Source organism: Bos mutus, chromosome 10 (assembly GCF_027580195.1).
Source record: "Bos mutus isolate GX-2022 chromosome 10, NWIPB_WYAK_1.1, whole genome shotgun sequence".
Lineage (NCBI taxonomy): Eukaryota > Metazoa > Chordata > Mammalia > Artiodactyla > Bovidae > Bos > Bos mutus.
Window position 1 is genome coordinate 36,240,904 of NC_091626.1, and position 14,373 is coordinate 36,255,276.

At 33.4% G+C, this 14,373-nt stretch overlaps 1 protein-coding gene across 2 annotated transcripts in view; it reads right to left on the reverse strand.

The window, feature by feature from the left end:
* Positions 1 to 1,656: 1,656 nt before the first annotated feature.
* Positions 1,657 to 14,373, reverse strand: part of PPM1A (protein phosphatase, Mg2+/Mn2+ dependent 1A) — a 47,917-nt gene continuing 35,200 nt past the window's right edge. For both annotated transcript variants that reach the window (XM_070377760.1, XM_070377759.1), the window contains 3 exons: positions 12,069 to 12,177; positions 10,588 to 10,645; positions 1,657 to 9,366 (listed from right to left, as the gene is read on the reverse strand). In XM_070377760.1, coding sequence (XP_070233861.1) covers positions 9,337 to 9,366; positions 10,588 to 10,645; positions 12,069 to 12,177 — 197 coding nt within the window. In that variant the 3' untranslated portion in view covers positions 1,657 to 9,336. The remainder of the gene's footprint in view (positions 9,367 to 10,587; positions 10,646 to 12,068; positions 12,178 to 14,373) is intronic.

Consider the following 14,373-nt stretch of genomic DNA (forward strand, 5'->3'; position numbering starts at 1 on the left):
GATCCTTAGAAAGGGCACAGCTTGACTACAACCTAAGTCAGAGTCTGGTCATCACCTAGAACTAAATTAGAGCCTTCATCCACCTTTAACAAGGACTGAACTTAAAGAGTATGATTCTCGGAAACTTAATTGATTGTATGGATCCAACAGTCAAAGACTGAGTTGGAGCCATACATTTCAACAGCCTTAATATAATGTTTGAAAGGAACTCTTCACTTATCTCAGTTATGTAATATAATTTCCCCACCTTATCTTTTATGCTTTATTACAATTCTGCCTGAACATTTAAATTCAATTTTATTCCCTTTCTGGGTCACTGCTAGAATAACATTTCTCATACCAATGTCTATGCAGCAAGTTGGATCTATCCTAGAACAACTATAGGGGCTTTATGAAAAGTGGGAGTGACAAAGAATAAGTTAGTAATATGAATGGTATCTTAAGAGCTGTCAGTTAATTTCAAGGTAGAAATTATAAATTTGGTATTGTCTATATTCAACAAACTTCATATTTGCAAATGTTTTCAATGCTATAGCTTTTCTTTAAACTTGTCACCCAGTCCTAAGGATCAATTCTAAGGAGATATGATTTAACTGACATAAATGACAAGTGCAGGTGATCCTTGACCACCACCAGGCTTAACCGCACAGGTCACTTGCAGGCGGATTTTTCCCACTAACTATGTGCTACAGTACTACCCAATCTGGTTGGTTGAGCCTGCTGACGCAGAAACGAGGGTTTGGAAGGCCAACTGTAAGGTTATACGTGGATTTTCAACTGTATAGAGGGTCACGATTACTAACTGCCACATTGTTCAAGGGTCAACTATACTGACGCACAATGTGATCATTTAGGAAGTAATTTCAGAAACTATTAAATTGAGCCAGATAAAAACGGCCATTTTGGTAGATCAAAAATGATCAAATATTGGCAATTTCACTGAATCAAGTGTCTAGAAAAACATCTGTGTAGCTATAAGGAAGGCCATAGAGAAAATGATGTATCTGAAAGACCCAACCTGGTACCCCAACTACAGCAGAGAATGACACACATTTAGTGTGTTTAGCTAATGCACCATTTAGGTAACAGTAACATGAAACACAATCTTATAAAAAGCTTTGTCGATACTCTGAATAGCGTTATATTAGGTATGAGAATAAATATGAGTCTCATGTAGACAATAGGCAGCAGAACACAAATCTTTTACCAGTTTATGGTTAACTGTGTGGTTGTGAGGCAAGAAAACCAAATTCTACAGAGGGCATTCATGCCAAGGTTTTCAGGGTAGTTAATCTAATAATGAACTTCCCTGGTGGCTCAGACGGTAAAGCGTCTGTCTGCAATGCGGGAGGACCCTGGTTCGAGCCCTGGGTTGGGAAGATCTCCTGGAGAAGGAAATGGCAATCTACTCCAGTACTACTGCCTGGAAAATCCCATGGACAGAGGAGCCTGGTAGGCTACAGTCTATGGAGTCACAAAGAGGCGGACACGACTGAGTGACTTCACTTTCACATCTAAGAATAGACTTTTTAACTAGAATTAAAATGTCTGTGATTTGATGGGAATTTCAAGTCTGAAGTATTAAGTGATAACAAAGAAAAAAAGAAGGTACCCCAGTATCAGTTTCTCAGTATGTGACTAATTGAGAGAGACAACTGAAATCAACATTTTTTACTAAAAAAAACACAAAAGACCCCACAAAAACCTAGGTTCAACATTCAAAAGAATAACTACAAAAAATCAAAAACAAAACTGCAGAACACACTTTGACAAGTGAACGGATACTAGTTACGCATAAAGCAAACTAATCCTTATTTACTTCAATTTTACTTAGCTATAAGACTTGCTGCCTTTGGTTATGATGTCTCATTATTGTGTTTTCATTACAAATTGCAAATGAACAAAATAAGCCCTTGCAGTTCATAGAACTTCACTTACATCATCAATTCAATGTACTCTAAAATCCCTCTAATTATACAAGCTTATAAAATAAGTCACACTTTCAGACATGAATGAACACAGGGCAGAGGTAGTACAACCAATTTTCAGAATGAGCAGAGGAAGCAAGCACCCTAAACACCCAAGTGTCTACTGAGAAGGGCTCTACTCCACTAGCTAGGTGGAGAAGTCCTTTTCCAGGCCACTCCCCACGCAGTCTCAACTCTTTAAGGGAGTAAGAAATATACATTCACAACATGACAAATGAGATGTTCTTGCCAAGAGGAACAACTTATGGCTTTTTTTTATTTCTGGGATGTTTTCATGAAAATAACCATCAATCTGAACTTCCAGGCTTTCCGTTATCTTCCTAAAATCAGGGAGGGACAATTCTAGTTCAAATCATTATCAGATCTATCTTCTTTTAAGCAAATTAACCAAGTTCAATTGAACAAAAATTTTCTTAAGGTCTCCTAATGAATAAATTCAAAATTTCCAGGTTTCTTGGCAAAACAAAATGCTGCTTGCAGTATCAAACAATCATAGATACACACACATTATGCAATTGCCTGTTTATTTGGTGGCACCAGTTTTGCAAGCTAGAATTATTTCTATTTTCCATTTCATACAATCTATAACCACTCACAAGTTGAATGTGATTTCTTCAATGGACTTGAAAACAAAAAGTACATTCTTAAAAGTTAGAACTGAATTTACATACTTTCTTTGGACCAGGAAATGTACAAAATACAACATATACATTAATGGAGTTTCTTTAAGAGTCTGGATCACATAAACTACAAACAGTAGGTGAATTACTGTGGAGAATTTTGTTATACACTGTGTTTAGGAAATACTTCTGTATTAGTTTTACATGTAGGATTTTGAAAAATATATAATGCAACATGCTTTTAACATGGTCTCTCCACTCATAACATTTATACAAATTAATTGAAATAATTTCAAGAGTGAAACCAACCAGTATTCGGGCATATTACTATAAATAAGCTATTCTGCTGCAGATACGCTGTTGACTTAGGTAAGGGCTAATCAGGTAAGACAACAGTCTCTCTGTTTCAAAATTCCCACAAATGGGAATTACATATACTGTAACCAAACATCAATTCTGGCAACAAATGCAACAAGCTAATCCATTTTTTCATGGCAGTTATGTTTAAAAGAAATCTCATAATCCTGTACATTGGTGGCTGTACGTTAGATCCTGTTTTAAAATTCTGTATCAGTAAATACCTAATTCCTCAGAATTTGAAGTGAATTAAATACTTAATAAACTCTGACACAAGGAAGCTTGAAATCTTAAAACCTGAGTGAGATCTGACAGTCAAATGTGCTGTTTGTGAATATATTAAATCTATACTACACAGGTCAGAAATGTTCCATAAACATTTGTTTTACCTCTTGTCTGTTGAGATTCAAAAGTGGCAAATTTAGAAATGATGTTATCCTCCAAAACTAGCCCGGATACTAATCATTCTCTTTCCAGCCCTCAAGATACAAATTTTTTAAAGAATATGTTAATACTGATATTAACATAATTAATATCAATTAATCCTAGCCTAGACTCCTGTCTACCTCTTCTACCTTTTAAATATGGAAACTATTCTTTAAAATAGACTCAAATTATTTTGACATCCTTGATGTATTTTTTATGGGCTTTGAAGGAGAAAGGCTGATGTGCCCTGTTGTATTGTAGTATAGGGTCTCAACCAGGAGCCCATGAACCACTACAATACTGGAAACTTTGAGGAGTTATTTGCATTCTATGCATTTTCCTGGGTGACAAATTCCTAGGATTATTCATTCTCAAAGGGCCTGTGACCCTAAAAGGTTTAGAAGCATTGCGATAATTTGTGCCATTCATTATACCTAATTAAAATAGTACTAACTTTGTTCTGCAGCTACCCAATTTCTTACACAAATCTAACTTCAGATAGTACCTTACAAATACGAATGTTACTAAAAGTTCTTTACTGGATGAGGAGGACTATGTTAAAAAAAAATGTTTTTTAACAATTTTCCTAAACATTCAGTTCAGTGAGAAAGCTATTATAGAACACTGGCTTTTGGAACAATGAAAAGAACTGAAAGACTTCTTTTTCTCAGTTGTTTCTATGCTGGAGAAGCAGTATTTTTTTTATCATCTAACTTGCTAGAAAAATCAAACAATCTGCAAAAGCAAAGATTGGTTCTTGCTGGTTTATGTGATGCAACAGTTCTTATTAATATAAGCTAGGTCCAAGGAAGACTTTTCTATGGCTTTTTAAATAATTAAGAGTAATCTTCCTCTGTCCTCCTCACTGGCATCTTCCCACTCCTTTTCCCACATTTTCCCATTTTCAGCCCACGTTTACACAGTTATTAATTGGCTTGGTGAGGTAATGCACTAAGCTTTCTTGCTCAAGAAAATGGAATTGGCCTGTTTTGGTTTGAAAAAAAAAAAAGAAGCCACCAAGAGGGTAGTAGAGGAAATGAAGCAACATTTCCATAGGGGAGTGACATAAAAATGTCACTCTGTTGTTATATCAAGTTAACCTTTTCCCCCACTTTTATAAAAGTGTAAGCTGTCAACTACAATTTCAGTTTTAATAAGAGTGTTTCTAACTGGCAAACTCCTACCTGCTGGTAATATAATTAGGAAAATATGAGAGCAGAGGACACTAAATACATAAAACAGGGAAAAGGGAAAGAATCTGTGTCAAAGGGAACAAAAGTGGAGCCAAATGCCTTCCATCATCTTTGTGTAGCATTCTATTGGTAATAACACATAACTGAGACTTACTGTTCTGACCCAATGAAAAAATACAGTATTATTCTCATAATATTTAGAAAATGTATTCTTAAATCTTTCAAGCATATTCTGAAGTATTGTATATAAAAATTAAATACAACTCTAAACTCATACCACATTATAGAAAGAAGTAAAATTAAGCTTAAGTTTTAAACTATAAAGTCTTTCTAATGCCTAAAAGAAAAACTTAATTAGAAGACTAGATCACTTAATTTAAAAATGGTCATCTCACCAGCAGTATTTGAAAGCAAAAGTATATGCAACTCTGAAAGTTTGCTTTGAAGAAAAATCTAATGAGAAACATTTATATATGGAAATATTTACATAATATTTTCTAATTCCAAATCCTAACATAATACTGTACAAATGGCAATCAAAACATTAAAGGTTTAAACCTCTCATTCAAACTTTATGAATTAGAAGTATACAACACCATGAAATTCAAAATTAAAACAAAAAAACCCTGTAACCAGTTTCATCAGTTCCTTCAGAAACTACAAATAGAATTTCTATATGAATTTGTTCTGTAAAGATGGTCAGTAAAATTATTTAGAAAAAATTAAAACACAGTAATCACTTAGCTAAAATTAGATATTAACACTGGCAGTGTTTTTTCAAGAAAATACAGATTTTTGGTAAAATAAGGTTAGATAGATGTTTTTACTTTTTATTTTTTTAACTTTTTTGTCTGCACCATGTAGCATGTGGAATCTTAGTTCCCTGACCAGGGATTGAACCCACGCACCCTGCATTGGAAGCCTGGAATCTTTCTTAACTACTGGACCACCAGGGAAGTCCTAGATATATGTTTTCAAATGCCTTAAACTCCTATTCCCAGGGTTGGATACTTCTAAGAAATACATTAACCTTATTTCTATGATTTGCTGCTGTCAGCAGGAAGTCTAAGCCATTCGTTAAAGGCAGTCAAGCACACTGAAGAGACATGAGCCTCATCAATCCAATTTTATTTCTATGCAAAGTAAAATTTTCTTTTGAATAAGATTTTTAACTCTGAGGAGAATAAAACAAAAGGGTTTTCAAGTGACTAAGGAACTGCAGATAAGCTCTTCGGGCAGACCCACCTTGTTCAGGAAAGTATCTGGCAGAGAGCAGGTGGGCAGTAGCTATTTCTTGGATGAGTGATCCAGTTATGATACTAACATACATTAGATTATAAATTCTATTCAAATGTAAACTCCTTGAGAGCAAGGACCTGTTCATTTCTTGATAGTTCCAAGGTGCTTACCCTAGAAGAGCATGTTGCAATTAATACTTAATTTTGTAGAAAAGGTGAATGGATGGATGATCACTGAAAGTACTGCTATAATTCACATTATTTGAATTACATAGTTGATTTGTTCTTTAACCCAAATTTCTTAATTTTATGAAGTTAGTAAAAAAAAAAATTAAGTGAGCAGTACACTAATTGCACAGAACTCTAATAACAAATTAATGCATCATAATTAAAAATGAGTTTGAAACAGTTCTAAAGCTGAGTAAGAAAAATACCACTTAGATTTTTAAAATTAATGCTAATATTAAGAACTGCTTCTGTTATCTGTAAAAGTATACTCCCTAAGAAAGTGGAAATTAAGAGAGCCTACCTTGCTAAAATATAGCAAGAGATCAGTGAAATTATTAATGTTATTAGGGTAGCAAGAATCTGCTATACAAAATGAATGTCCTATTAAAAGCAGCAAAGTTAAAACATTTAAATGAAAGTACATTTGAATAGTATGTTATCATCACACAAGAACTTTTTCCCTCCAAAGAAAATATCAAACATATAAAAAAATAGAGGCATTGCCCTGAGTCGCTAATTAGCACACAAAAGGGGATAGGAGGTCAAAAATTTAAGTGGTACAAAAGGGAAATGCACGACAGAGGTGCAAAAGTGCCTTTAAAAAGTGTGCTGGTTCCCCACACACCATGAGCCCCAGGAATCAAGAAAACACACACTCTGCCGTTATAATGCTTACTTCCTTCCTGTACTTTTATAATGAAAAATTCTATCTAGTATGGCAATGTTGACTCACATGGAAAAGATTTAGTCTTCTTAGATCATGTTTAACACAGTTTTCTCTCACTTCCAGGCCTAATTTCAGTACTAATAATTCTAAGAGAGGAATTTTTAACCTCCTCTTTTTAAAAGACTCTCAAATTAAAAAGTCACTAAATATACTACAATGGTTTGAAATATAGCTTTCCATCACATATTTCAGTTATGATTTAAGATTTTGCATCTCAAAATCCTGTTCAAGTTTTTGAAATTTCCATAACTAAAAACTTGAGTCTACTTAAAAAATTAAGGAATTATAACAGGAATTTAATTTTCAGTACTCGTAATCTATACTAGAAGCACTGGTGTTCATTAAATGTACATTAGGATGCTTACAAAGTTGTAACTTAGAACATTATCATACTTTGTACCCTACCACAGATTTAGACATTAAGCATTTATGTGTAAGTAAAGTACAGAATTGCATCTGTAATTTCAACTGTTACGGATTTCTAAATATAAATAATACTTGTTTTTCTTCATGCTGGCTTAAGACATAAATTAAATACAATTAAGTTACATTTAATCACCTCACAAATAAGATGGATAATGGAAAGATTTTGCTGGTATGTAACTACTTAAGTCTGAGACATATCACATTATTGTTTCCAACACTTCTCTAACCTTACATTAGTTTTGAAGGTTATATATACAAATATGTATATTTCCAAGTTAGGAAAAAAAACAAATATAACAAAATTATACTACTTTTTATATACAGTTTTGATTTTATATTTGGTGTTGTATTTAAATCTTACATTTTAAGAGGTTTGTAGTGGGGAATCTGGGAAAGATTGAGGGAAGGAGGAGAAGGGGACGGCAGAGGATGAGATGGTTGGATGGCATCACTGACTCAATGGACACGGGTTTGGATAGACTCCGGCAGTTGGTGATGGATAGGGAGGCCTGGCGTGCTGTGGTTCATGGGGTCGCAAAGAGTCAGACACGACTGAGCGACTGAACTGAACTGAGTGGGGAGTCTGCTTACTGAATGATTAAATTAAATGGTGAGTACATACAATATTCAACCCAAAGAGACAAAAATACAGAAGAGCACAGAGCAGTAGTCTTTTCAATGTGACAGATTTTAAAACGTACTTTCACATGCTTAATCAGAGGAATTGAAACCTAAATTAGGTTATTTTTATATCTACAACTCTTTAAGCTGTTGGAACTTATTTTTAAAGGCCAACTGCTAATTATCATCAACATGCAGTATTTCAAATCACTAAATACATCTTAACTACCTGGATTCTAAAGACATGGGCCACTTAAAGTCACAGGCACGCACACACACACACACACACACACACACACACACACACACACAAACGCACACGCCCCTACCACTGTTAGATTGTCAAGCTTTGACAATTATTTTAATTATACAGTAGGCAAATTCAAGCTGATACACATCTTAATGAAAAAATAAGTAGCCAGAAAGAAACCCACTTAAAAATAGATCAAGGAACAACATAGACTTAAATCTTTTATAGTCTTTCTAATAGAAGGGAACCAGTTCCATCTATGCCTTGAGTAACAGTATTTTCCAATTAAGAGACTAACATCTTTCCCCATAAGAAACTTCTCATTTACAATGGTATGGTGTTTTAAAATAAGGGCGGAGTAAAGGAGGAATTACACATACATGATTAAATTTCTTGTTTGTTAAATCAAGCTTTATTGATAAAATGGAATTCAGAATATCTTACTAGGAACAGCAGCAGGCCCAGCCAATCATGATAGCAAAAATGTGGCAGTCTCCTACTATTTGTAGGAAGCTGCTGCTTATCAATTAGTAATTAAATGTAAGGACTTGTAAAAGAGGTGCAAAGAATCAAGGCATTTTAGCCCCAAGATTGATATTCTTATGAATATATTCTATTACCTGCAATACTCATGGCAACAAGGAGAGAACCTAAAAGACAGTTAAATGAAGGGATCAACTTTATCAACAATTCCAATCCCACTGCCAAGAACATTAAAATAGTTTGCAATTAACTCCCTGGATATTCAGCTTTGTAATAATATTCTGGAATAATTCTCCATAATCAGGTGCACATGTGAGTGTCTAGCTGACACGGCTGCTGCTCTTCCTGTCCCAACCCCAAGTCCAAACACAACATGACTTGAAAGGGCTATATATCTGTTGCATCACACAATAAGCCAAATATTTCTTATAACTTCGATAGTGATTTAAAGCAGTTCATAATTAAATATGAGCATTTTGTACAAGGACAATTACACTTTACAAAAAACAAAATCATACAACAAAAATTGCTGGAGTCTGATTTACAACATATGAATTATGGTTTGAAATCACGTTTACATAAGTCTCAAATTTACAACAACAAAAAAAATCAGTTCTGGGCTAGCTGTTGTACTGCTGAAGTTCTCTGGTGTAATCATTCTCACCCATGTCATATATGCCCTTCTTTAAAGTTGAGGATGGATGTTTAAAAGGTTCAATGAAGTTGAGCTGTACTCTCCTTTGGAGGTGAAGGTAAACTCCATGGCTAGATGAGCAGTTTTACCACATATCATCAGTTGATGTAGAGTCCTTTATTGAAGGAAACAAAGCAAAACAATGAACTAAATTAAAACTTAAAGATGCATTATTTTCTGGGTAATGCAGAAAGATAAGGTTTTGTAAGACTGATCTTTAGAATATAAATGTTTTCTATAGTATATATGTACATGTGTTTATGAAATATCAATATATAATCTGTTCCAAGAATTGTTACAAGGCAAAAGAATTGGACACAACTTAGAGACTAAACAACAAGAACCTTTTGGTTTGGTTTTGGAGTAAAATATTTAATATAAGATTTTACGATGAGGTTGACCAAATGTATTTCTAAACCAATAAATTACCAGAAAGAATTTTATTTTTCTCTTCAATAAACCCAATTTATTTTTAGAATATTATCTTTATAAATTTTTATTGCATGAAAACCTCAAGTAACAAGAGATTTGAGGATGCTTCATAATGCAGTATATAAAATATTTCAGAGCCAGGCTGAAATGATTTTAAGTTACCAGTTTTTTGTAATCACAACAGTACAATCGAATTGTAATAGAAAACTTAATTGAAGAATGTTGCTGTTGTTTAGTCACTCAGTCATGTCTGACTCTTTTGCAACCCCATGGACTACAGCCCATCAGGCTCCTCTGTCCATGGGATTTCCCAGGCAAGAATGCTGGAGTGGGTTGCCATTTCCTTCTCCAATAGATCTTCCCAACCCAGGGATCAAACCTGCATCTCCTGCATTGGCAGGCAGATTCTTTACTGCTGAGCCACCAGGGAAGCCCTAATTGGAGAATACAGCATTCTAAACATCTTTATATAAACAGAATTCTCTACTTTAGTATTTAAATGGAATGTGTAGGGTTCTTGGCAAAGAATGGGTATTAATGGAGATGGGCATTCTGAGGTTCTGTTGCAGCTGCTTACAAAACTCAGAATCAATTCAAGAAACTGAGCAGAGATACTCCCAACTTCAAAAAAATATTTAGTGGGAAAAAACTTCTGAAGTTGATTGCTTGAAGAGGCTTAAAAAAATAATTAAAAGGGACTTTCCTCCTGTTTGAGTTAAATGGCCACTCACCATGATTAATGTCCTCAAGCACTAGGACTGTGATACAGGCAGAGTTTAGAGCAATCAATCAGGGGTGTGTGTAAGAGAATGGGTGCAATAAACAGCTCTGCAAAAATAGGTAGCAAGGATATGCATTTAGAGTGGAAGGGAAGGGAAAGCAGAGGAGCTAAAATGTTACTTACGGTGTCATCATTTTTGTATGGATTCAGTCTATTGTAAACGGCTTCAATTACATTCCGCCTAAATTTAGAAAAAAAAAATACAGAAAGTTAATTCTTCAGAGCACAAGACTGCTTAATAACTCATAGCCAGGTGTTTATTAAAATGTCAAGGATAATCATTCACAAATTATTTTACTTATATTTCTTACTGCCAATAACTGAACCTTATCTTAAGATATTTGGGCCCCATTGTTAAAATACAGGTGAATTTATTCTAAAATGTACCATTCTACTAATACAATTAATAGAAGAAAAAAGTCATGGCTTGGGGGAAAAAAATCAGTCTATATGGTCTATGTCTATTTGAACTGGCATTTAGTTTTTTATAAGTCAAAAATGATGATACATTTCTTAAAAAATAATATATTCTGGTTAAGAGTTGAATGTTTTGAAGTAGATATAACTTCAACGTCTGTTATAGTAAAATAATTTAGATATTTTACATATAGGTTTCTGCTTTTCATAATGCCCCTTTAAAAAAGCTCTATTAAAACTGAAATGTCAAATATGACATTTCCCTGGCAAGTCTAGTAATTACTTTTTGAATAATATTTTATTAGAAATAAGAATCGGTAGTGGTACTTCTGAATTATAGCCTCCCCACTTACAAAACTGACTTGAAGCAATTTTATATTCAATCATTTCACAGAATATCTTATTGGAAGAAACAATTTCCAAGATATAAATGCTTCAAACAGGAAGTTTTGAACAATTACATGATATTTTTAAAAACATGGCTACACTCACAGAACAAGTAGAGAAACAAGGAAATTTGTCAATATATCTTTGTAGATCAATTACATGGATATCTGAGGTAAAAATGTCTTAAGCCTTGAATTGTAAAACTGTGTAAAGTCTCCACTGCAGTTTACAAAGATGTAAGGTTAATATTTAACACAGATTAAGTCCAGTTCTATGAACTAAAGTGCAGAGAGAAAAAAACAAGAAATGCATCTACCTATCTTCCTTCACACCAAAACCCAAGCAACCAGCATCGACATCCAAAAACATCAGGAAAATCAGATACAGAGAAATGGTCCAGGTGCAGGAAGAGACAGATGCTCATCCATGGGGTATTCAGTTATCCAGGGATTAACAAAATCAAATTATAGTAGGAATAATACTGACACCTGGAATTTTATAGTACTATGCAATTTAGTTTAAAATTTTATTTTACTGTATTATCTCATTTACACTATTATGAAATAATCAGTGTAATCTAAGCCTCCACTGAAGACAGTCTTCAGTATAATTAGTTACAATGATATTCTGATATCTATTCTAGATAAGCACCATATATCATTAACACTGAAAAGCAATGAACCACAAGTTAAACATTCTAAAGTCACTTTAGAAATTATGTAAATACAAATCTGACCTACGGACGCCAAACATTTTCATGTACTGAGACAAATGCTATGAGTATTCAAAATGTAACTTACTTGCTTGCCAGTTCACCCCCTGGTGGGAGGCTGGGTATGTTCTCACTCGCTAATGTGCGCATCACATGGACTAAGTCAGGGACGCCTTCCCCCTGCTTCTTTATGATTTCTGGGAATCAGAAGTACTTTTTTTGTAAGTGTTATTCAAACTTAATAATAATAATAAAATGAAACAAAGATAACTTAGGTTTTTAAAGATGGCATATACCACATCTGAGATTTTCTAAACTAGTACAAGGAAAGAAAAATCAAATTGAACTTTGAAAATTGATGACAAAAGGATGTATAAAACGATACAAGAGATACAATACTTTCCAGATTAACTTCAAAGACCAAATATAAACAAGATTAAAAATGTGAAAAAATTTCGTATTAAAATCAATAAAGTACATAATCGGGGATACGTGTGTACACATGAGGATATTCCTCTTAAGATGCCAGCTAGTTACTTCTGAGGAGATTAACTCCTCTAATTAGACTGGAAACATGTTTCCTGAATTTTGCTCTGAAAATACAATACACAGATTAAAAAAAAATAAACAATTTCAAGATCTTAAAAAAGAAAAAAGAAACCCTATAAGTATGTGGGATTTACTGATGATACACTAACACAAATCATATTTACATGTTTATATTTACAAAATGATACTTAAGTAGCATGGGCAGAATAGGTCATACACTTGAACACTACTCGCAGCTTAACTTCTGTCTAAAGTATCTTTAAGCAATAAACAGATAAATACCATTTCCTGTTGATTATCTGAACAAAGCCTACAGAATGGAAAAAAGTCTAAATTTCATGGTAAGTTTTTTTAAAAACAAAAAATTTGATAAACCATACAACTGTATTTAAAATTGTTAATTTTAAAACATTGTTATTAAATGGGAGAGTGATATGATCTACAGTATTGCCACGCAGATGCATATTGTCATTCATACCACAGAATACCAACCCATTGTGCACAACTTAAAGAGTGCTCAAATTATTCACTTTAAGTCCAAGAAGTCTTTACCTGGAGTTTTAGCATATTTATTCTAAACATAAGATCATGCCAAGAGTATTTGTGGTTATATGTTCGATTTTTTGTTTTCCATTATTTACACTAAGAAATTTTCTTTGTTATCATTGGATATCGTTCTCGTTCTCAATCTGTAAATACCGTTGAAAATAACAATGCATGTAAAGATCTTTCATTCTTCTATCAAGTTTCAAAATATTAATTCATCATTAAAGGCACATATTAAAAGACAGACGCTGCTACCCATACTTCTTTAAATGGCTCAAATTGTCCTTTTTAGGATTAAGGCCAAATTTTACCATCTCTTTTTTTAAACCAGTCTTAAATCTGAACAAAAAGCAAGGATCTCAGATTTGGTTTGCCAAGTTCCTTTATTGTATAATCTTTAACATCTAGTATATTTATTCTACAAGATTCTAATGCTGGAAATTTGCTGTACAAAAATAAAGGAATTTGATGTTTACCTAAACTGCACAATTTCACAATCTAAAGCTGTAATACACTTAACATACAGTCTCTGCTAAGCCAGTACAATTATTGGACAGATAACTAGATACAATATAAATGAACACTGATGATAAATTCAACTGATGTTTTCAAATCTAAAAACATTACCTTGAATCATCTATATTTGATGTATTATATACCTTCTTTGTTAAAATATAAAAGTTAGGATATTTTAACTGTGAAGAAAATTACAGGAAGACAAATTCTTTAAAAAAATAAGACTTTAAAAACAGTCATATCTCCTATTTCACATGGGACAATATATTTAAACTATCTGAGCATTTAACACTACACTAGCCTTACTTCTTTCTGCTTTAAAAAATAAAGAAAAAGGAATTTTTAAGAAATAGTCCTTTAACTGTTCTTGGACCATACATTTCAATTAGAATTGTAAAAAGACAGAATGCTTTTATTAAAGAATATATGTGTACAGAAGATCTACGTTTCACATGCTCATATATGCTGCTCCTCCTCACTTCCCTCTGCCAAGTCTGAGAAATTTTATCAGTTATCTCCAAATTAGAAACTTTAAAGCTTGTGTAGTCAGTAGCAAATAAAAATATATAAACAACACAGATATCCTCTTAAATTGGCTTAGAAGGACCACAGCCTTAAGTGGTATGGTTTAAATTATGAGCTACATCTTTTCACAACCCTAGAGAATCAAATATATTTCGTAGATCATAGGAGGAGAGCTTTTAAGCCTTTGTCCTTTTCTGTGGTGTGGACAGAGAAGCCAAAAGTATTCAATGCAAATAAAATGAGGTTTAGTAGGTCAC